This window comes from Lactuca serriola, chromosome 1 (assembly GCF_051521515.1).
Source record: "Lactuca serriola cultivar US96UC23 chromosome 1, Lser_US96UC23_V15, whole genome shotgun sequence".
Lineage (NCBI taxonomy): Eukaryota > Viridiplantae > Streptophyta > Magnoliopsida > Asterales > Asteraceae > Lactuca > Lactuca serriola.
In genome coordinates, this window is record NC_136408.1 from 156,284,477 (window position 1) to 156,309,442 (window position 24,966).

At 35.2% G+C, this 24,966-nt stretch overlaps 1 protein-coding gene across 1 annotated transcript; it reads right to left on the minus strand.

Annotated features, from left to right (window-relative positions):
- Positions 1-4,076: 4,076 nt before the first annotated feature.
- LOC145100349 (disease resistance protein RPV1-like) lies at positions 4,077-9,727 on the minus strand. Its single transcript, XM_079037655.1, has 7 exons — positions 9,093-9,727; positions 7,258-8,386; positions 6,542-6,871; positions 5,543-6,457; positions 4,853-5,450; positions 4,365-4,429; positions 4,077-4,274 (listed from the first exon to the last, which is right to left on the minus strand). Exons 1-6 carry the CDS (start codon positions 9,623-9,625, stop codon positions 4,398-4,400), a joined length of 3,537 nt encoding a protein of 1,178 aa, XP_078893781.1. The 5' UTR covers positions 9,626-9,727; the 3' UTR covers positions 4,077-4,274; positions 4,365-4,397.
- Positions 9,728-24,966: the final 15,239 nt, after the last annotated feature.

Consider the following 24,966-nt stretch of genomic DNA (forward strand, 5'->3'; position numbering starts at 1 on the left):
TCTTAAATAACATTTATCAGTGATTCCAGTCATAATACTGATTCATATACTTACGAAAGTGATGTCAAGTCTAAATTTAATGAGGTGTTTAAAATGGATTTTCCATACTCTGTATACCAAACAGATCCTACCTCCGATATGATCTTACTTCAAATATGATCTTACTTGGTTATTCCTTATTTGATAGAACTTGAAGTATTCATTGGAATTATTGAAGAATCTAAACTATTGTTGTTATAATTTAAAAACAAAGACTAAGACGTAGTGATATTTACATCTAGGTCTTTTGAAAGGAAAAACTAAGGTGTTAGGCGAAGCATTAACCTAACCATACATCATCCACTTTTAACAAGTGAGTGCTTAGTTACTTTCAACTTACACAGATATACAACGGAACGAATCATGTGACAAAGGAGTGAATCTTCTGAAAGGGGGTATGAAGCACCTGGAAGTTGAATAGAGCATCTTGGTGCATGGAAGGGCCATCTTATGCTTGGATGCACCACTTAGAAGTCAAGATGTGCCACTGTTGTTCTAGATGCGCCATTCTTGATGAAGGTGCCACATCTATGATGTGGATGCGACACCTTAGGAAGCAAGTGCACCACTCATTGTCAAGGTGTGCCACTTTAAAGGAGGATGATCCTATACTGAAGCCTGATGCATAATCTATGAGTGAATACACCATCTAGGTATCTTGACGTTCCATCTTCATGCTTGATGCACCATCATGGTGCAAGATGCAACACATGTGTTCCTTGATGAGCCATGATATTCTTGATGTGTCACTTGTGTTGTGAAGTCCCATAGGTTGCTCAAGTTTGTTGAAGGAAGCTCAGAAGTCAAATATGCTCAAGGATTATTGCTCGATGCTCCACTATGATAGTTGATGAGCCATGGTGATCTTGATGTGCCACTCTTATATCATGATGAGCCATTATGGATCATGATGCTCCATCATGTGTGTTGCTAATGCTCATGAAATACATACCAATGATGAATGTTCTAAAAGTCGATGCATGGCGAAATATAATTGGTTGACACCTTTCATGGGACTATAGATTTATGGGTTTGACCCATTATGGTTTTAGGTTTGATCCCTTCACTATAAATATGCATGTCTGCTAGTAATTTGAAGTCTGTCTTTATTATAGAGTGATAGACAAATCTGTTGAAATGTACTTGTGGACGTAGGTCTGAACACATAAATACTATGCATTGTGTGCTTTTGGTTTTGCTTGTTTTTCGCTTTACTTCCTAACAACTATCATCATACATTCGACATATATATGGGCGACATATTTAGTTATTTTATAAAACACGGAAATCGTTTCCCTATAGACATACAAACACAAGAAATACTAAAATACTTAACATCATATACTTAGCAAGGCTCTAAATGCGACGTTTCTTACAGAATGACATCATATACAAGCCTTTAAGCTATAACATACTTTTTAGAACCATGCTATTTAATATTTAACTACCAAGTATAAAAATGTTAATGATGTTTAAATAGAGTTTCTAAAATTTATTAATGTTAGATCTTCTAAAATTAATTATAAGAATTATGTATTTTTTTAAAACAAATGGTTATTTAAAAAAAATCATTATATTATAATATCTTTAACTTCAAAAAGATTATTTTTTCTATTAATATTAATATTATATGATAAGGAAAGGAAAGGAAAATTTAGATAGAAAGAAAGGGAGGTGAAGGAAAATATTCATTATTCTGTGTTCCCGAGTTCGAAGGAAAAGAAAGGAAAATTTTTAGTTTTTGGGCGTGTTTGGCACGGAGCTTTTGGAAGCGTTTAGGAGCTTCTAGCTTCTAGCTTTTAATAAAACGCTCAAGTTTAAACAAAAAACTTCGTTTGACAGTAGGAGCGTTTAGCTTTTAGTTTTAACAAAACGCTCTGATTCTAAAAGCTACTTCACGTAGCGTTTAACTAAACGCTCCTGAGCTTTTGAAATTAATTTCCATAATTACCCTTAAAAATATATTTATATATTTATTTATTTTTAATCAATTGTTCTTTTATGTAATTTTATATATTTCAAAAGCTTCCAGCTACTTTTGCCAAACATTCATATAACAAATAAAAACTACAGCTTCTCGCTACCAACTACCTGCTACACGCTACCAGCTATCCGCTACCCGCTTTCAGCTAACAGCTACTTTTGTCAAACACACCATTTGTGTTCCCGAGTTAGGAGGAAAAAGAAAATAAAACTTAAAATTTTTCTTCCCCTCACTTTCTTTCCAAATCCGCCCAATTTGGGAGGAAAATTTGGAAGAAAAATATGACTCTAAAATCCTTCCCCTCCCCTCACTTTCCTTCCATTAATGAAATCGCTTTCCCTCCGTATCCTCCCATTTCTCTCCTTAAGTGGAACTCGGGAAAAAGGCGTAAAATAAGAAAAATCAAGTTGAAAATTAGATTCCTTTTGCCCACACTCACCATTTCACATTTTCCAACTAGAAAGTAGAAACATGCGTATTCTTCACTACAACAAAAAAACGAACCGGAAAACCCTATCCCCGGCCACCTCTCCTCCTTACCACCACGGAGCGCCACCGCCATAGCCTTTTCTCATGCCACTCTGGTCGGCTTCTGTCGAATAGCATATTCTTTAAGTGAATCAATTTTCTATGTGTGTTCTGCATTCAACTTCCAACTTCCATTAATATATTGGGTTACACAGTTGATAGTAGAACAAGTATATGGAACCATGAGCTTGAATTCTACTACAGTTTTATTGCAAAATCAATTACAATTTCAAGATAAAAAGCAGATCATACATCCTTCGGTTTTTAGGGGAGGGTTGTTTACGGATATATGGGTGGTTGGATTTTTTTGGTTTTACATGCACGCGAGTTGGAAGTAGCATACTTTTAGTTACAAACTGAGTTTCTAGTATCGATTTTGCTTGACAACATTTAGGAATCATTCTTTGTGCGTAGAAAGGACCAATCAGAGCTTGATAAGTTTAGACATCGATTATATGTTTACATAGTGATTGAGCCTTAGTAACTTTTGTGATTTTTAAGAATTAGCTACAAACAACTACCACGGAGAGTTTTACTAAGTAATTAGATCAACCATTCATCATGCAAATGGAGTTCATACTGTCTTGTTTTATTTGTAGTTCCTAGAAAGCCTCATATACTTTGTAAATAAGTTGAGTAAGTAATTGGACTAGCCATAGATGTTGCTTAGACAATATCAGGTGCATGCATGTGATGCTCTGGCAAGCAAGGGAATCAACTTTGGAACACAGGTGCATGCTTTTCTTTGAATCATATTTCAATTTCTTTTTTGTTTTTTTTACAACCTGATTACTCGAATGCTATAACACTTTCACATGATTCCTGTAGAATCTCTTGCAGTATCGACTTAGTCCAAAACATTATGTCATGGAAAACAAAGAACCAAGCACACTAAGTTGTTGGTGTTATTTGATAGTTGTAATGCAGTAAAATGGGAGCTGACAAATAAGATATTTTGATGTTTGAGAATGGCATATATGAAGTTCTCCCACATTGAAAAGTTTTCTTAATGGTTATTTGTTAAATTCAACTATTTTGAAATGTCAGACAAAACACTGATTTTTTGTTGTGTTTGTTTTCAGTGAGGATGGAGGATAGATGCTAATTGTGGGACAATCCCTTTGCTATATGTTAACAACTTCTTTTTTGAAAATTTAAATGTAAGTTTTATGCAGTAAGAAATGACCAAATCAAAGTTTTTTTTTGTGACATTCAAACATGTTTATATCAATGACTATAATGGTCGGTTATTTAGCATGTCTAAATCAATAGAACTTGTTCATAAGAGCATACTCTTTGTATTGAGTATATGTTTTGGTTGTAAGGCTTAGTTTCTGTATACTTGTGTAGGTTGTTAATTGTAACATAGTGTAATTTTGGATGTAAACCCCAATGGTTATTTTCACAAAACCACATTATTTAATTGATTTAACCAGGTCATATAAGCCTTTTTGTTTGTAGTAGTCTATTGAATTAAATTTAGACATGCATGTCTGTAATCCAATTCTTTGGGATAACAAAACTGTAAGACAAAAAGCAACTTCATTGCCATTATAAAACCTAAACACATCTGAAAAGAAGACGACTTAGAACCAAATGGCTTTGGTAGCTAGCAAACACTAATTGCATATTAAAATTAAGACAATGTAACCTATGATATGGCTTCAAGGAGCTTTTGACATATTTGTTACAACAATCGTAAATCCTAAGCTTCAAGTAGTCACTGCAAGAAAACATCTATTTAATAAGCATTGGTTTGTGTATTTTTTATTATTTATGTTACGATATAATGAGTTTCAGAACATAAAAATACCTTAGGGGCCATCTTCCATACGCCAGGCTTCCTCTAAGGGAAAGCTCTGAAGTTCACTAGCTTATCTGAGTAAAAGAAATATATTAAAAAGATTTGATAATGATCACATAAAGTCAAAACATGGAGTATCCATCATTGATAGACTATAAAGTTTTGGTCTTATATGGATATTGTTAAAGGGGATTTTAGCATACTATCATTTTAGTAATGTGTTGAGTTTGAGTTCACAGGTCCAAAATATGCATGATGCATCTATTTATATCAAATATTGGTCAACTCTGATGGATAGCCCTAGTAGTAGCATATATATTCGTGGTGGAAGAAATTGTTGTTCTAGCAACTTATGGTTATATAAGGAAACAAGTATTTCTCCATGAGAAAAATCCAAGTCTAATATCAACAACAATGTGTTGGTTGTGTGATCTCCATTATCTTCTTGCTAAACAAATACAAGATATAAAACAATACATAATAATTAATGTTTATACCTTTAAACCGGGCACCATCTCCAACAAGGTGATGATCCCATATTAACAAGTCATCAACATGAATCATAAATCGCTCCATGCTTAGGAGGTATTCTCCGGTTGTTAATTGAAATCCAGTGAGATCTCTACCAATGATGTGATTCCATGACTTGTAATAACTCAAAGAAAGTTTTTCTTCATCCGTAATTCCATCATCATACACAAAACTAACCCCACATTCTATTGCCACTTGACTAGTTCTATCATATGGTTTCTTACTCATGGTAATAGTAACATGGTCACCACCTTCCATCTCATTCATCCCAAACATCCAATGGCTTAAAAACATCAAACACACGCCATCAACAGCGTCAATGTAGTGCTGGTATATCCAGACTAGGTTCTTTGTTATATTACTAATTTTTATCATTGGTGTATATATGGAGTCACCTTCTCCAATTTGCAACGTATTCACAAAGCAGAAATTCAAGCCTATGAGCTTTTTAGAAGATGATGGGATGGTAAATGATATTGATGTCCCCTGGCTTCTATCCGTAATCCAATTCGGCATCTCTTTGCCTTCAGAAATTGTGCTGAATATTCCAAATTCGTAATACATCTGCCAAATACAACCAATTTTTGATCAATCACCATAATACTTCTATATAGATATATATTCAAACAAAGACAGATAGTTTGATAGATTCAAACCTGGATTTCAGATTCCTCTATTCCTCTAGACACACTATCAGTTCTTAAGCGTCTTTCCTTAAGAAAGTTTAGCTCAATCCAACCTAAACAACGTAATAACATTTTCTCAACACTTGTCATTGGTTGGATTTTTACCACACCTTCAATTTCAAATGATGAAGGGGCAAACATTCTCCACTCTATATAAAACTTGAGTGGGGACATATTGTGATTAAATAAAACTTTTCGTAGTGCAGGCCTATAATCAGAAACAAGCATCAACTCTCTAAGTGTATGTGGAGGGTTCTCGAGTGACACCAGCTTTTCACAGTTTTGCATGCTAAGTATCTTAATCCTAGGAAGGCTTCTCACACAACTGGGCAGGGAAACTATAGGATTGTCATCTAAATATAATTCTTCTAACATAAATAGGGAACTGAAGTCGATGGGAAAGGATTCTGTGGACAATTTGTTATTCTGAAGTGCTAAGCTGACTAAAGATCTCGGTAAAGAAACCGTTAAGAACTTCAAATCACTTGGTATGGCATGCTGAACTACAGAGTAAGTGGTTATTGTGTTTATGCCAAGGTTAGTAGTCTTTAGCTTTTCTGATGAATCCATATCCCTAGTATTGATTTGAGATTCACCGAGATTACAACCTTTTAGCAATAACATTTTAACCTTCTTTAACATGCTCATGATTCTTGGAAGTTCTCTAAGCTTTTTGCAGTAGCTAAAATCAATGAGGACAAGTTCAAAGCATTGCTCAATAGATTCACAAACTTCAACCAAATTGATGCAGTTTGTAACTATTAGCTTTTCAAGTGCAGGGAGTTGGTCAAAGCCACCCAGACTACGAAGTTGTTCACAGAAACTTAGGTTAAGAATCTTTAATGCTCCAAGCAACCTTTTATCTTTTAAGCATGATCCATCCAACTATTGAAATAGAGATAAGTTAGAATAGCAGTGAATTCCATCAACTCAAAATGAAAAAAATAATAATAAAAGGACACAAGTTACCTTTTGCTTCTTCTGAACTTGTTGTGGATAACTATAACAAATGTCAAATGATTCAATAATATTGCTATATGACATGTCTAAGGAAACCAAATTCTCCATTGGTAAGTCGAGAGGTATAGACTTTAAAGGGGATCCATGCATACACAACCACTTTAAATCTTCTGGAAAATTCGCATAAGACCCACTAAGTTGCAAAAAATTGAGTTGTAGTAGAATGAGACTATCCATGTTACTCAATACATCTGTTTTCAGCTCAAATGATGCACTTAACTTCTCAGCTTTCTCAAGCCTTCGCATGTCTAAGGCAAGTCCTAGAAGATTTCTCATATCCTAAGAAGACATAGGAGCGAAAAATGAGATTTAAAATAAGTTAATCTGACAACAGAATATAATTTAAGCATATAAACATAATACATAGTACTTTTAATTTGGCTCTTACTAAGGCCTTGCACTTTCAAAAATCTACCGGATTATAGCTTTCTACTTTCAGTTATTTTCTTATTAGAATATTATACTTTGAAAATTTACCCGGCTTATAACGACAAAAAAATGTTTTGTATTTGAATGACATCGGTATATTCGGGTAGATTTTTAAAATACAATGATGTTCTAGGAAGAAATGAAAGTATAACATTATAAAAAATCAAATCCACCAAAGTATAACACTATTTTTTTGCATTAAACTCTACTATTAACAAGTATGCAAGACATCTTACCTTTTTTTGTTTCAACACTTTGAATGACTCCTCATCACACCATAATCGACTTCGCTTCCATGGCTTGTGAGGTGATTCTTGATATACCACGAATCTTCCCATCTTTTGTAGCAATTGATGCATCACCAACTCGTTATGCCATCCGATGCTTAAAAGGCATCTGTCAATGAGATTCGTGATCCCAGATATTATGTTTATATCACATGCCTTTAATATTGTTTCAGTATCATCTTTATCTCTTCCAACAAAAAAACAAGCAATGTGCTTAAACAATTCCTTATCATTTTCCAATGGCAAAGAGTCGAAGCTTGACCTCAGGACATTATTTATATGGGAACCAACTTCCTTCTTTAGCCCTTTTACGGTATCTTCCCAATAAGCTACATCTCGATTATGCAGAGACTTGCCCAAGACTTCAAGAGCCAATGGATGCCCTTCACAATACTCCACAAACTTTTCTAAGACTTCTTCATAACCTGCCTCAGGCTGGTTGGTTGTGAATGCATGTAAACACAAAAGTTTTCGTGATGCAGACACATGTAAGCCTTGAAGCAAGTGCTTTGCATGCTTGGGTTTAACATTCATTTTAAAAAGTGCACAACTCTCTGTCAACCATGCATCCTTTGTTGTTATTATGATTTTGCTCCCCGGATAAAAACCTTTGCTTCCAAGCAATGCATCCAATTGGTTGACACTATCAATGTCATCAAGAACTAGAAAAACCTTTTTACGAGCCACAACATTCTCTATCTTTGAGGTGTAAATAGAAACATCATCAACTGGAATCGGACTTGTTTTTGAAATGTCATCACATAGCTGTTTTTGTAGATCAAGCAACCCACTAAATTTTTCATTACATCTGCTACTAATATTTCCAATATAGCTGCTAGTCTTGAAATCACGACAATCCAATCCATAGACAAATTTGGCTAAAGATGTCTTCCCGATCCCACCCATACCCAAAATTGTGAGTATGTCTGTTGTATGTGAAGATGCATCTTTCAACCATGAGGTGATGAATGTAATGGAACTCTCCATCCCAATAAGTAATGGCAGCGGACTCCTCAAGTGTACACGCAGTATACGGTAGATATCATTAACAATTTCTTCGATGAACTCCATCTCTTGCCTGAAATTTGATTTTAATAACGAAACAATATCCACAAAACAAACAAAACCGGATTTGAAGATTTAATTTATCTAAAGACCCATATCAAATTGTATCAAATTGTATCAAATTAAGCTATTATTTTTAATTAAGTTTATCCTATCAAAGCTATGTCATATTCACTTTCTAACAATAGAAGTTGGTGACTTGTAAGATCATCAATTATTTGTAGAATAAGCGGACCAGAGCCATCAATGTAATGCAATATTTCACAAACCGGCCACCAAACTTCATTATGTTGTAAAAGACTATTAAATTTTAACATCGATGTGGTTTTGCATATATGTAAACAAATGTCACTGATAGGAAACTAACAGTTCCCAATTTTGTTTCCGAAATCTTATAGAAGTTATCCAATTGATATATCAAAATAAATTAACTTAAAATTAACAAAAAGAAAAAAAAAAAAAAAAAAAAAAAAAAAAAAAAAAAAAAAAAAAAAAAAACTTAAAACAGCTAATGTACATATATAAACTATTTTATGAGATTACATGATTGAAAAATTAATATTCACTTTTAAGACTATTTTTAATCCAATTTATTTACATAAAAATACGCGTGTTTGATGATAAAGAAAAAAACTTGTTAAAATGCAAGTTGATATTGACTTTTCAATTTTCATGCCTTAATGAAACAAAGTTGAAGGAGTATGGAAATATGTGGTTACCTGTCATTTACATCTTTCCCTTTTAAATCAGCAACTTCTGTGAGTGATTTACTCCATTGCTCAATCTTTTGAGCCCATTTACTTCTTTTATCTGCCTTTGTCTCACACTCCATCTTCTGTCTATGCTTATCCATTGCATCTCCAAAGCTACTTTGTTGCTTCCTGACATGGGTGGGCTCAACATGATAAAATATGGGAATAACAACATGATTGGATGTCCTCCGTTGCTCAAGGATCAACACCAGTTCATCAAGACACCAAGTGGAAGTGGCATAATTTTTGGACAACACGATAATAGAAGCCCTAGATGCTTTAATGGCACTCTCCAATTCTGGTTTCAGATCTTCCCCGATTTCAATCTCTTCATCGTCCAAGAAGGTAGTGATTTTGGCATCCATGAGGGCCTTATGAAGGTTAGCGATAAAGTTATGACGAGTGTCAATACCTCTAAAACTTAAAAATACTTCATATATATGACCATGTGTTGATGATGAAGATGAATATCCTTCAGAAAGTTCAGAGAGAACAACCATTATGAGTTATGAAATGGTATGAGTGATTAGATACGTGACTTATAATCAAGTTAAGAATAATGGATGCACCAAGTAGTGGTTTTTATGAAGGGAGTCCAAGTCAACAACTACTATAAATAACACATGTTGTATTTGTCGACATTAGTATATGTAAGGTTTGATTTACTTGCCAACATTATCTAATAACCATATTGGAATACTGTGGTTGATCAATTCTAATACATATGTTTTTCATTGTTTTTGGTATTTTTTTATTTTGTAATTTTTACACTTTGTATTTTGTCCAGCTCGTGTTCATGTTTATTTTATAGAACAAAAAGTCCACTGCTTAAAATAAAATCTAATAACCATATAGGCATATACTTCAAAAGCTTTTTAAAGAACATCCCACTTCCAAAAAACAATGCCCCAATTAATTGTTGAATTTTTTGACTGCCAATGTTTCAATCAAGTTTCCGTAAAAAAAAAGATCGTAACGGTTTAATTTTAATCTAAAATGTAACAAGATATGTGAAACCAAATTCCACGAAACCGATACCAAAATCATATTGATTGTTTTTGGAATGCTGGAAAAAATTCGGGGACAACTCACAATGGTTTTTTTGGATTTTAAAACCGATTACCTATTTCAAAATGATTTAAAGTAATTTTTGTTAAGTATTAGGAAAAAAATCCTAAAAATTATTATTGGGAAGTGATTCGTATACAACAGTTTTTTACTATACACAACAATTTATACATTATAGAGTTGTATAATACAACACTTTAAAGCACAAATTGTTGTGTACCAAGAAAAAAAGTTATGTATGAATCAGTTCTCATTATTATTTAGCATGCCTAAATTATTATTTTTGTAAAATATATATGGAACTCAAGTTTGTTTTTCATAAGACTCTTTCATGCACATGTGAGATACACTAATAACATTGAATTTATAAAAAAATACAATTGAGTTTTTTCTTCCACATAAGACCACATCGAATTAATTTTTTTTAAAAACTTAGGTCTTTCATACTTCCCACTATATTTAGTTTAAGTAAAACATATCTATCAATATTACTCTAGAAATTTATTCTTGCTGCTAGACATAGGTATTATTATAAATGCAGTCAACTACTTGGCTTTTAATAAATTGTTCCATTGGCTGTTCTAAAAGAAAAATAAAAATTGTTCTATTGATTATTGATATAGAAAAGTCATATATGTGGGTTCCACAAAAAATATATTGAGATATTACAGCCATATTTAGTGGGTTCTACTAAAGAATAACTATCAAGATATAAAAGTCAAATCTGATGAGGGCTCTACCAAAGATTTTAATAATTGAACCAACTTTTTTGTATTCGTAAAAGTTACACAATCTAAGGAAAAACAAATTAACAACTATGAATCCCTTTATTATTTTGGAATGTTATACAGATTTCCAAGACGAATGTTTAGAAGAAGTTTTATCACTTTATTGTATAACATGCCGAATTAATAATGGCCACCCCAACCCCAATTGATGACCCCAACCCCAACCACCATTTCCCTAACTGAAAAACTCGAAGAGAAACACATCGACAATTTGCATTACTTAAAGTTGTGATTAAAGAAATGCTAAACCTCGACCTCTCCTCTTCGGCTACATCTCCCGCCATTTGTATGCCCCAAAAACCCGGTTTATCGTGGTTGATTCATCAAAGAACACTAGTCCAGTCACAAAACAAATGAATCTAAGTTTACAAAATATATATTTGACAAACAAATAAACTCAAAATTGTGAAATCTGTTCTTCAAAACCACTTCATAACATTCATACACACACTGCTCTCCCTAGTGCAAAACCTTTTTAACATGGATAGTCTCTAAAATGGAATTTTTGCATGCAGTTAAAAGTTAGACATTAGCTTTTGTCTTATGTCAAACGGTTATAAATGAATTACTAACGAATATTTTTTCTCTCTATCTAATCTATAGCTATTACCTTGTTAAACTTATAAAACTAACTTGTAGCTTGTAAATTCATATATAGCGCCGATGATCTAATAAATTTTCAAACCGACCAAAAAATTTACAATTAAAATGATTTTAATTACATTATAAATAATTAAATACTATTAACCAAACATATCACATTTTGAAGAAAAAAAAAAAAAAAGATTCATTCAAATTCCGAATTCTTTTAAATCCAAATCCATGGTTGATATTGAATTTTCTAGTAACACGGGAATACCCGTTAACCGGTACTTTTAGTATTCCCTTTTTATTAACTAATCTAATTACTATTATTAAATAATAATAATAATAATAATAATAATAATAATTGTTATTATTATTATTATTTCAAAAAATAAAGAACAATAACTAGGGGATAATATAAAACGAAGAAATTGACTTTTATATCACGGGCATCTATTTTCCTAAAAGATAGAAAGTACTGAAGTGACAAGCTTGATATTTGCACACGGGAGCATTGATTGATCGCATTCAATACTACTGGTTTATTATTTATTAGTTTATAACCTGTAGGAACCACAGTTATAAAATTAATTAAACTTTAATAGTTAAAATTTAAAATTATTAATAACATATTTTAAATAAATTATTAATTAAGAGGTTTTTTTAGTTATTTAAAATTATAATCATTGATTTAAAAATAAAATTTGCATTAATTATGAGGCTTAATATGATGATATATATGTCAAAAAGAGATTAAAAACTACTCTTTTATTAGAATAGGGAGATTTATTTTTATTTTAAATCTAAATATATTAAGGTGCATTTGATTTCGTTTGGTTTTAAAAAAAAACTGTTTTATTTTTCAAAAATATATATTCAAAATGTAAAAGTTGAATTTTTACTTTCAAATTTTAATGAAAATTTAAGAAAACGTATTATTAGAATCGATAGAGTTTTTATTTTTCACTTTAAAAGTTTAGAAAACATTGGAAATTTATAAAATGATTTTTCTAATTTAAATAAAATTTGGAAAATAATTTTTTTTATTTTTTTTTTGAAATTTTTTGAATACTGAATTGTAACATCCGAGGCACCACCACAACGTGACGTATCAAGAACGTACGCTGACTTAGTTTAGGGCAAGCATCATATTCATCTTCTAGCATATCTTCTGGACATTTGTAAGTATCCAAGACTCAATCTTTGCTAGATCTTTGGATTTGTCCCATGTTCTTCATGTATTGGTGAGTTGGGGTGGTAAGATCTCATAAAGTTTGCAACTTTATGAATGTATTGGACATTTGGGGATGTTTGCAACTTTATGAATGTATTGGACATTTGGGGTATTTGATGCTAGGGATATGAAGTATGAGTTGGTTTTATAGCCATGCATGAGGTTTTCGGTCAAAAACCTTTATTTTGACCTAAAATGAAGTCAAGACATGCATTGGACACTGCTTACGTATCTATATAGGAATACATTAAAGATAACATAAATGTTATCTTTAGGATGACCTAGCTAACGATCACTAACCAACCTAGTGTTAGACCTGGGCCCTCGCCCTCGTGGTCTTACATTGGGACTCTGGTGCTTACCGCTCTTGTACCAGGTCCAAGTCCATATGACAAATTTTGGTCTATAATAAGCCAAATAGAATTGATCGCTCCCTACGGTGACAAGTGTAATGCTTAGGGCATTATCCTTTATTCTCTCTGTAATAATAGCATAGAGGACCATTATTGGTGCATGATCCTCCACTAATGTGATTTCCCCACATCCTTCCGGTCCAGACTGGACAAGGGAAACCGTTGGGATCATGCTCAACAGATGACAGGTGTAACATTCGAGATTTTGTATGTTTCTTTTTTAACCCTTAATGCAAAATTTTCTATCTTTTTAGTCCCTAGCTAGTACGTGGGGCGTACTCTATGAGTACGCTGAGCGTACTAGCTCATCGATGGATCATGAGTTCACCCACGTACGTGGCAGTACGCATGGCGTACATAATGTAGAGGCAAACCCTAATTTTTAGGGTTTGTGCCCTATTTAAGCTACTTATAACACCCTTGGACCTCCAAATGAATAGACTTCATCCCTCTGTACCATAAGATCAAAAACCTAATTGTTATTTGTGAAATTTGAGCTTGAAAGTGAGTTTTGGTGAAGTAGAAGAAGAACATTTAGAGATTGCTTGAGAGTGGCTTGAGGTTGTATATCTAGAGTCATCTTCATCTTAGAAATCCATTTGACTTAAAAAAAAAAAAAAAAAAAAAAAAAAAACTCATCTTGATGGTTCTTTGATAGTAGATCCAACTTAGGGTGTTATTTATGCATTTTTTTGGGTCTTTTAAGCCATATTTGAGATTATGTTGTACTACAGAAGCCACAGAGGTTAGATCTTAGCATATTTGAGGTCCCTTGTCCATAAAAATGCAACCTTTATGAGTTATTTTGGTTCATGCATGTGTTAAGTTCCTTGTTATGGTTCTCTTTGAGTGTTGGGTCTTATTAAAACATGCATGGGAGTAAAGTTGCCAACTTTACGTGTTCAACCACCATTTAGGATCAGATCTGGCAGTTTCGCATAATGGCTTAACTGATTCAGTGCTTAATGGGTTGGTTTGGTTGTCTACAGAGTATGTGGGGCGTACCCAGCTTGTACGATGCATGTACTGGCCCCAGATAGACGGGGTTGCACATAATGGCTTAACCAATTCAGTTCTTTTAGGGTTTGGTCCTTCTTAGGCCATTAGACTTCTGACTTTGGGCCATGGATAAACTATGGGATTTTTTTGGAATTAGGTCCATGATGGTTTTTGGGCCACATTAGGAAGTTGGGCCATATTGGGCCTTGGAATGCCATTTAGGAATTTGGACCTTTTGAGCAAATGGGTTGGGCCTTGGTTTTGGGCCAAGTAAGGAAAAAGGGTAAAGTTGTCGTTTACCTTGGATGTTAGACAAGTAATCTAGATTCTTGATTATGGGTTGAGATTCAATTATTAATTGGATATTTTTATTTGACGGTGTTAGGATGAGGATTTTCTGGATCAGCAGTCTGAGATCTTATCTGAGAGATTCGGCACCTTGAGGTGGGTTTCCTCAATTTTTTTAGCGGTCGAAGGAACCAATGTTGGCCCATGGTTTATTATGCTTAGGATGCTAGTTTCCCGTGTGACTCTGCATGTATGTTTTCTTATATATTTACCAGGCGGAGCCTGATGATCATATTGTGTGTTATTTATCTTTTTGATTTTTGCATGTTGTGACAACCCAAAGTTTATTCCGTTACATTACCCCGTTTCCATTAACGGAATATTCCGTGTTATAAAAGTTCTGTTAATTTGAGGCCGTAAAATAAATAAATGTTTTATTTATTTTTATTCCATGTCACTATTAGTCGTAATATACATTTCCATATTAATCTTTGGAAAAAGGTTAAATTTTATTACGACCACTAAATCGGGTGCGATCAAAAGCCCCGTATAACGACAGTATCGGGTAGAATTCCACTAAGCCCCAACTCGAACCCCTATATAAGGGGGAGTGGACATCATTTCACTCTTTTCCCACTCCCATATCACCCTCTCTCTATACTCTCTCGCATAAATCACGTTTTCGACTCAAATCCGCAACCAAACGCCTCCAAATCGTAAGTATCCTTACCCTAGCTTATTCTAAACATCCTAGATTATTGTTATAGCCCAAAAATCAACCATTTAAGCTGTGGAAAAGGAGTTTACGGCCCAAGATCCTCCTTAGGCCGTAAACCCCTTAAATGAGGCCAAAATGACCCAAAATTGTCCCTTTAAGCTTAGAAACCAATTGGGGAATTAGCCTAGGAGTGTTTCAACCATAAAACAATCATTTTTGGGACACAAAAGAGGGTTTACGGCCCAAGCACATGCTTAGGCCATAAACACCCTCTAAACTTATAAAATCAAGTTCCAAACACTCCCAAACCACCCTTAGGCTTACTACATAAATTAGGGACTTGCTATTTCGGGTTTAGAACATTTAAACACATAATTTTGTGGGGTGAAATGGAGTTTATGGCCCAAGCACATGCTTAGGCCGTAAAAACCTCCAAACCATGTCAAATGGTAGTTTTAATCCCCCCCAAATGGCCTTATACTTTCATTATAAATCACTAGGATTGAAACAAGGGGTTAAACTTCCATAAAACCAAGAGTATAGGAGTTCACGGCCATGAACTCCCATAGGGGTGGTTCATGGGCCGTAACCTCCCATTTGGTCCCTTTAAATGCATTAAATCTACTCATACAATTTAGAATTGGACCTAGCAAAATTCCACGATCAATATTAAGCCTTTAAACAGCCTAGAACACTCTCACCATGATTTTACGGCCGTAAACTCATGGGGAGTTGTCCCAGGGCCGTGAACTCTATATATAGAGTTTACTCTTGAAGAGTAAACTCCATTCCTAAGCCATTCACACCCTTAAATGTTACCCGGGACACCCCAAACACTTAACCAAAGTGGTTTCCGCTCTTTAGGGTGCGTATACTTGTTTAATTAGTATTAAAAGTACTAATTGTATGTGAACATATGTTATCATATGTTAAATATGTCATTAAGTGTGTCCAAGTCTTTACTTCACACCGAGAACCCAACCGGCACCTCCGTCGGATCCACTTATACTAGGTGAGTTCCTACCCCTGAATGAACCTTTTAAATGTTTTTACATGTTTTATAGGGGGGAATAGAAGTTAAACATGATGGGTTTTAGGTAAAACAAATAAACTAGAAAACAATTCCTAAGTTCACATGCAACCTACTTTGGATCTATGTTTTATCTATTGAACATACAACTTTGAATTGCAAAACAAGAACCCTAGAGGAGAGAGGCTATAATCGAAATTTACAACCTAGGGTTTAGTAATTACATACCTTTCAATTGTTATAGTAAACAATTGATAATTCCCTTGATCTTGATCTTGATCTTCTTGGAAGCTTAGCACCACAAGTGTAATGCCTCTAATGGAATCACACCCAAACTAGCAAGAAGGAAAGTAGAGGAGAGAGGGGAGAGGGAGTATGCAAAATTTCGGCCCTTAGGGTTTCTTCAAAAGAAAAGAGTGACCAAAACATGAACCAGGAGGCTCCTTATATAGCTGAGGGATCTAGGGTTTAGGGGAAACCCTAGTTATCCTTTGCTTAGGGCCTAAGCAAACCCAAGGGCCTTATCCAAGCCCCTATGGACGAAATTATTAGGGTTTCCCCTAAAGATTTCGTCCACCCTTATCCAAGGGGGTTCTAGAGCCTTCCACTCAACTATTAGATAATTGCAAACTAGTCCCTGCACTCTATAATTAATTCTTTTAACCCCAAAATTAATTCTAATTAATTTCTGGCTAACAATTAATTAAACAAAATGATTTCTTATTAATATATTAATCTTTTAACATATTAATAAATTCATTTATATTAATTTATTAATCTATTAATAAATTAATATCTCTCCTTTCATAATTTCCTTGTCTGGTTGCTAGGTTTGAGGGCAACCCAAAAGGACTGTGCTGCTATCAATTCAAGTACATACCAATTATAGTTATGGGCTTAGACACCTAATCCAACAGTCTCCCACTTGGATAAGTCTGTAACTATAATTGCTAGTATGCCTTCCAAATTTGACCAGCAAATTGTAGCTTCCAAAAAGCTGCTGCCGAACTCTGACCCAGTCAGTTACGTGTCCTAAGATAAGTGCTCATATAATCCTTCGTTCTGCTAGATATCCCTAGACAAAAGACATGGAATGCAATGAACCTCTTTGTCCAGAATGTATGTTTCCCGATTCCTGATTTGTGATGATGTAGGACTTCTAATTGAACACATCAATTTAGTCCTGGCTGGGCCCAGCACACAAGTCAACACCAAATCATCGAAGGGCCCACAGATATCGCTTTTCCCGTTAGGGCAAAAGGAACGAATAAACATTGACTCATATGCTTGTATCTTTTACTCATCAAACCATACATGATAATACGTTTTATAACACCAAGTTACTGATGCGTTTTCGTATCACCAATGCATAGCCGACTTGCAAATCACAACTCATATATCTCTGTTTAAAGATTATAAGATATTATCGTCTCAGTATTACTCATGATGAATTCCATGAAGTAATACTCTGAGCGAGGGTTTATCCAATACTCTAATCTCAATTTCTGAGTACTCATGAACGTTGTAGCAAATACATTGCCATGTCTATCCTTAGACAATCTACAATCCAGTTCATGACAGTCTTGATTCACTACTTACTTCCAAAAGTACGAGCGACTGTGGAGTTTGAATAATCTCATTATTCGGGAAGTAAAACATGCAAAATGAAGCACAATAATAAACAATTGACAAAAGGTAGAACCCAAACTTATAAATAATACTTTATTATTTAATCACCAAAAGTCAATTACATTTACTTTGTTACAAGTTTCAGAAAACTAATCTAACTACTAAAACTAATATCATCTTTCAGTCCTATGCTCCGAGCATGCTGAATATGCTTAGCCCTACTCAGACCCTTTGTGAGGGGATCTGCAGGGTTATCTTCAGATGACACCCTCTTCACTATAAGATGGCCTTCTTCTACTCTATGTCTGATGAAATGGTACTTTCTGTCGATATGTCTGGTTTTACCATGATCTCTCGGTTCCTTTGTCAAGGCAACCGCTCCTTCATTATCGCAGAACAGTTCCATAGGCTCCTGGATGGTTGGAACAACTCCGAGATCCCCGATGAAGTTCCTCAACCAAGCTGCTTCTTTCGATGCTTCACTTGCTGCTATGTACTCTGATTCACAAGTAGAATCAGCCACCGTATCTTGCTTGGAACTGTTCCAAGTAACTGCTCCTCCATTTAATAAGAATACCCAGCCTGACTGAGAACGGAAGTTATCTCTATCCGTCTGAAAGATGGCATCACTGTAACCATCTACTCTCAAAGTATCATTGCCACCAAGTACAAGGACCCAGTCCTTTGTTCTTCGCAAATACTTGAGTATATTCTTCACGGCTATCCAATGAGCTCTACCTGGGTTTCCCTGATAGCGACTGACCATGCTCAAAGCAAATGCCACATCAGGGCGAGTACATGTCATAGCGTACATGATCGATCCGACAGCGGAAGCATAAGGTACACGACTCATGTCATCTATTTCCTCATCTGTACTCGGGCATTGAGTCTTACTCAATTTGGTGTTGCTCTGGATAGGTAGCTCTCCCTTCTTGGAATTTTCCATACTAAACCTCTTTAGTACCTTATCCAAGTATGTGCTCTGACTAAGTCCAATTAGTCTCTTCTTTCTATCTCTCAATATTCTAATCCCAAGAATATAGGCGGCTTCTCCTAGGTCTTTCATGGCAAAACACTTTCCAAGCCAAGACTTAACTTCATTCAAGGTTGGAACGTCGTTGCCAATGAGTAATATGTCATCAACATATAACACCAGAAAAGTTACTATACTCCCACTAGCCTTGATATACACACAAAACTCATCTTCACTTCTAGAGAAACCAAACTCTTTGACTTTCTCATGGAAGCAAAGATTCCAGCTGCGAGATGCTTGTTTCAATCCATAAATGGATTTCTCAAGCTTGCATACTCTATTGGGAAACTTTGCATCAACAAAACCCTCTGGCTGACTCATGTAAACATCCTCAGCCAACTTCCCGTTAAGGAAGGCAGTCTTGACATCCATCTGCCAGATTTCATAATCATGAAAGGCAGCCATGGCGAGCAATATCCTAATAGATTTAATCTTAGCCACCAGCGAAAAAGTCTCATCATAGTCAACCCCTGGGGTTTGAGTGAAACCTTTTGCAACCAGTCGAGCCTTGAACGTATGCACATTCCCATCCATGTCTGTCTTCTTCTTGAAGATCCATTTGCACCCAACTGTCTTACGACCTGGTGCACTATCAACCAAATTCCAAACTTGGTTGTCATACATGGACTTAATCTTGTTGTCCATTGCCTCTTTCCACTTGGAAGCCTTTGGGCCTGCCATTGCTTCCTTATAAGTGACTGGTTCATCTAAGTTTACCAGTGTTCTGTCACTTATGAATGTGTCACCATCTGAAGTAATATGAAAACCATACAACTCAGGTGGCACACTCACGCTAGTGGATCTTCGAAGAGGTAATGATTTATCAACCGGTTCAACAGGAACTGTTTCCTCTGGTTGAGTGCTAGTGTCATATAAGGTTCCTTCATTGGTTGACTCTTGAATCTCTTCAAGGTCAATGGTACTCCCACTGTCCTCTTTGAATATGAGCTCTCTTTCCAGAAAGACTCCTCTTCGAGCTACAAACACCACGTTTTCACTAGGTCTGTAGAACAAATATCCAAAAGACTGCTTTGGGTAACCAATGAAAACACATTTCTCACTTCTAGCTGCTAGCTTGTCGTGAGTCTCTCGTCTTACGAAAGCTTCACAACCCCAGACTTTAATATGTGCTAACGAGGGAACTTTCCCTGTCCACATTTCGTGAGGTGTTTTGGCAACCTTCTTTGTAGGGACAAGATTGAGGATGTGGGCGGCTGTCTCTAAGGCATACCCCAGAAGTGAATAGGAAGCGAGGCACGACTCATCATAGAACGAACCATGTCTAACAAGGTTCGATTACGCCTCTCAGCTACACCATTTAACTGTGGTGTCCTAGGAGGAGTCAATTGTGAGACTATCCCACATTCTTTCAGATAGTCGTTGAACTCGGTACTAAGATACTCCCCGCCTCTATCGGATCTAAGTATCTTGATCTTTCTGCCCAATTGATTTTCGACTTCATGCTTAAACTCTTTGAACTTTTCAAAGGTTTCTGACTTATGTTTGATCAAGTAGATGTAACCATATCTGCTATAATCGTCAGTGAAAGTCACATAGAATCGATTAGCATCCCTTGTGGTTGATCTGAAGGGCCCACACACATCTGTGTGTATGAGATCCAACAGACCTTCACCTCTTTCACAAGACCCTGTGAATGGTGATTTTGTCATCTTTCCCAAAAGACAAGATTCACACATATCATCTGATTTTAGGTCAAATGATTCCAACACTCCATCCTTTTGGAGTTGGGCTATGCGTTTCTTGTTAATGTGTCCAAGACGACAATGCCACAAGCATGCCTTGTCTACACTATTAGACAAGTCAATATTAAGTACACTATTTCCTAAGCTATCAACACAAGTCACTGTTTCATACACACCATCACAAGGTAAAGCTTCAAACACAAAAACACCATTCTTATAAACAGAAATTGAACCATTCAAATCATTAAAAGAATATTTAAAACCTTGTCTGAACAATGCATGAAATGAAATAATGTTTCTCGTCATCTCAGACGAATAGCAACAATTTATTAAGTCTAATCTAACATCATTACTAAGCAATAGTTGATAAACTCCGATCTTGGTCACTGGTGAAGACTTTCTGTTCCCCATGATCAAGTTTATCCTCCCATGCTCTATCTCCTCACTTTCCTTTAGCCCCTGCAAATCAGAACAGATATGAAAACCACATCCTGTATCAAGGACCCATGAACGAGAAGATAATGAGTTATTAGCAGAAATAGTGTAAATACCTACCGAGGATGGCTTCACTTTGCCATCCTTGATATCTTGCAGATATTGTGGGCAAGATCTCTTCCAATGCCCCTTTTGATTACAGTAAAAGCAAATGGCCTCTTTTAGATCAGAAACATGGGGAGTGGAACCATTGGGCTTAGCCTTCGGGCCATTACTAGATGACACAGCTTGAGCCTTGCTCATCCAGTTTAACTTGGGAGGACCTTTCCTCTTCTTCCCCTTTCCCTGTCTAATAGCCAAGACAGGGGCACTTGCAGTTGTGGAGGGTATACTTTTACCCTTCATCCCTGCCTCAGCTGTCTGCAACAAGTTGTGCAATTGGGCCAAAGTCTGCTCAGTGTTGTTCAAATGGTAAGTTAAGATAAACTGACCATAACAATCAGGCAACGAGTTCAAGACCATGTCAATGGCCAATTCCTCATCGAAGTGAATGTTGAGCTTGACCAAACGCTCTATGTAGCGTTGCATTCTTTGCACATGAGATACAACCGATTCCCCCTCTTTCATCTTGCAAGCCATGAGTGACTTCACTACCTCAAACTTTTCATGACGAGCTCGCTTATGGTACTTTTCCATAAGGTCCTTGTTCATCTCAAAAGGCCAGTAGTCCTCATAGTACCTCTGCAATTCTGGGGACATGGTTGCAACCATGATGCATGCCACTTTGGTAGCATCATCATAGTGTTTCTTGTAGGCAGCATACTCTTCGGGAGTGGCTTTTGACTCATCAAGTTCTTTGAGCTCCTTTTCAAGGACATACTCTTTGTCCTCGAATCTAAGTGCCATCTTGATGTTACGCATCCAATCGTTATAGTTGGAGCCATCTATAATGACTTTGGAGCAGATGTTTAGTAGAGAGAAGTTGTGGCTGGAGGATGATGAAGCAGAAGTGTTTCCTGGAGTAGACATCTGAAAAGAAAGATAGTTTTAGTTAGATTACAAGACACCTCAATATAATAACCCAAAGATATCATATCAAGGTTAGGACCCAACTATGACGATTTACAACTTAGAAATGGGATGCTGAGATCCAAGTTCAAATCTCATAAAGGTAGGTGAATGACGATTCACCAATTCCACCATTAGACAAAATAAACGAAGTGAAATTCCTAATTCTTTTGAGATACATTAAAACTATTTAATGGCATGTTTTAATCTCGGATTATGCTCTACTATTTGTGACTGGGATACCGAGGATCACAAACTAGATGTGAATAACCATGCAAATGTGCTTGGTAACCTTATTGTCTTTATCATTAACTATTGATGTGCCGCTAAACCACACACGCTCCATCAAAATGATAATTATAAGATACCCATTACTACTCTTTATTGGTGCCTTTTAGTGTGCCGGTTAACCATACACGCTCCACTAACGACCAATAAAGCATAATGTGCAATTTCATGGATTAGCATACTTTTCACATTTTTCCTAAAGTAACTAGAGTTGGGATTTTGAAAAATAGTGTTCTAGTACTTTCTTTAATAGCATTATACTTTTAATGGGAAGTAGTTGTCCTATCAAATCCGTTCTGCTAACGACCCTCCACTAATCAAGGAAGCGGTGGGTGAGAGTGGACACCCATTCAACTACCATTTTATAGGCAGTTTCCTTATACCCCCCTTATAGACTAGCTTCGTGAATGAGGCATACTAGCGATTTGACTGACCATATTCTTAAACATATATAATATTTAACTTTTAATTATAATATATATAAGGTGTGTTTTAAAACATTTTAAAACTCCAAGGGTTTATATAAATTTTTTTTTCGAAATTTAAACTATTAAATTTTAAATTTAAATAAACCAATTAATTAGATTTAATATTTATCTATTAATTAAATTTTAATTAATTTATTAAATCTTGTAAGGATTATCTAATTAAATTAAACAATTAATTTAATCCTAATCCATATCCCTTCTAGATTTCGAAAATATGGGGATAGGATAATTTCCTTATTTTTCTCAATTATCCAATAAGGCAACTATTATCCAAAACAAAGAAACCCTAATCTTTATAGAATATTTCAAAATTTCCAAGGGAGGAGGCTAGGGTTTTCCAAAACCCTAACCCTAATTTCGATTAGGGTTCTTTGGAGGCTAGGGTTTTCAAAAACCCTTTGATCCACAACCCAAAAAATCGAAAAAAAATGGCCTTTAGGGTTTAATAGCTATAAACCCTAATTTGCAATTCAACAATTATAACAATTCAATTTAAAACAAACAAAGGCTCTGATACCACTGATGGGTTTTAGGTAAAACAAATAAACTAGAAAACAATTCCTAAGTTCACATGCAACCTACTTTGGATCTATGTTTTATCTATTGAACATACAACTTTGAATTGCAAAACAAGAACCCTAGAGGAGAGAGGCTATAATTGAAATTTACAACCTAGGGTTTAGTAATTACATACATTTCAATTGTTATAGTAAACAATTGATAATTCCCTTGATCTTGATCTTGATCTTCTTGGAAGCTTAGCACCACAAGTGTAATTCCTCTAATGGAATCACACCCAAACTAGCAAGAAGGAAAGTAGAGGAGAGAGGGGAGAGGGAGTATGCAAAATTTCGGCCCTTAGGGTTTCTTCAAAAGAAAAGAGTGACCAAAACATGAACCAGGAGGCTCCTTATATAGCTGAGGGATCTAGGGTTTAGGGGAAACCCTAGTTATCCTTTGCTTAGGGCCTAAGCAAACCCAAGGGCCTTATCCAAGCCCCTATGGACGAAATTATTAGGGTTTCCCCTAAAGATTTCGTCCACCCTTATCCAAGGGGGTTCTAGAGCCTTCCACTCAACTATTAGATAATTGCAAACTAGTCCATGCACTCTATAATTAATTCTTTTAACCCCAAAATTAATTCTAATTAATTTCTGGCTAACAATTAATTAAACAAAATGATTTCTTATTAATATATTAATCTTTTAACATATTAATAAATTCATTTATATTAATTTATTAATCTATTAATAAATTAATATCTCTCCTTTCATAATTTCCTTGTCTGGTTGCTAGGTTTGAGGGCAACCCAAAAGGACTGTGCTGCTATCAATTCAAGTACATACCAATTATAGTTATGGGCTTAGACACCTAATCCAACAAAACATGCCAGTTATCATATCAATCATATGTGATTGATAACCCGCATGCACAAGGATTTACCACACTGTTAACTGTTTTACTGAGAATGATACTATAAATGGTTTTTCTAAAATGTTTTTCACTGGTTCAAATCTCTTACGTATATTGTTTTATCACAGTTTTATTAAAACTTGTTTATGAAAGGTTTCCAAGGAATTTCTAAGTGTTTTCAAACTTATTTTACAAAGAATACCAAGTTGTGATTTCTTAAAGTATAAAGGTTTTCTAAAGTTTTCATTAAGGTTTCGTTATACTTCTGCATAGTTAAACTCTCATACTTGTTAGACGCTCCTTCACTCATTAGACTCTCTTACTCACTCGTTAAACACTCCTACTTCGTTAAGCACTTCGGTTAGTTAGATGTATGTCTATGCTTATATAGATGCATGTAAATAATGGTTGAAGGACTTAGGAAGGTTTGTTCGCCCTATTTCCTTTTCTTCGTTGAGATGTGGTCTGGTGGGATCGAATGTCCGTCCAAAGGTCGTTTGACCATTAATTATATATTATGTATACAAGCATGGACATATAGGTTTACTCTATTCAGTTCAGTTATGAGTCTCTACCTCTAGTTCAGCACTTATATATGAAACCCACTACCCACTATTTGGGATGCATCTTCGGGACACGACCTTCTCCGTTGTCTAGTTGG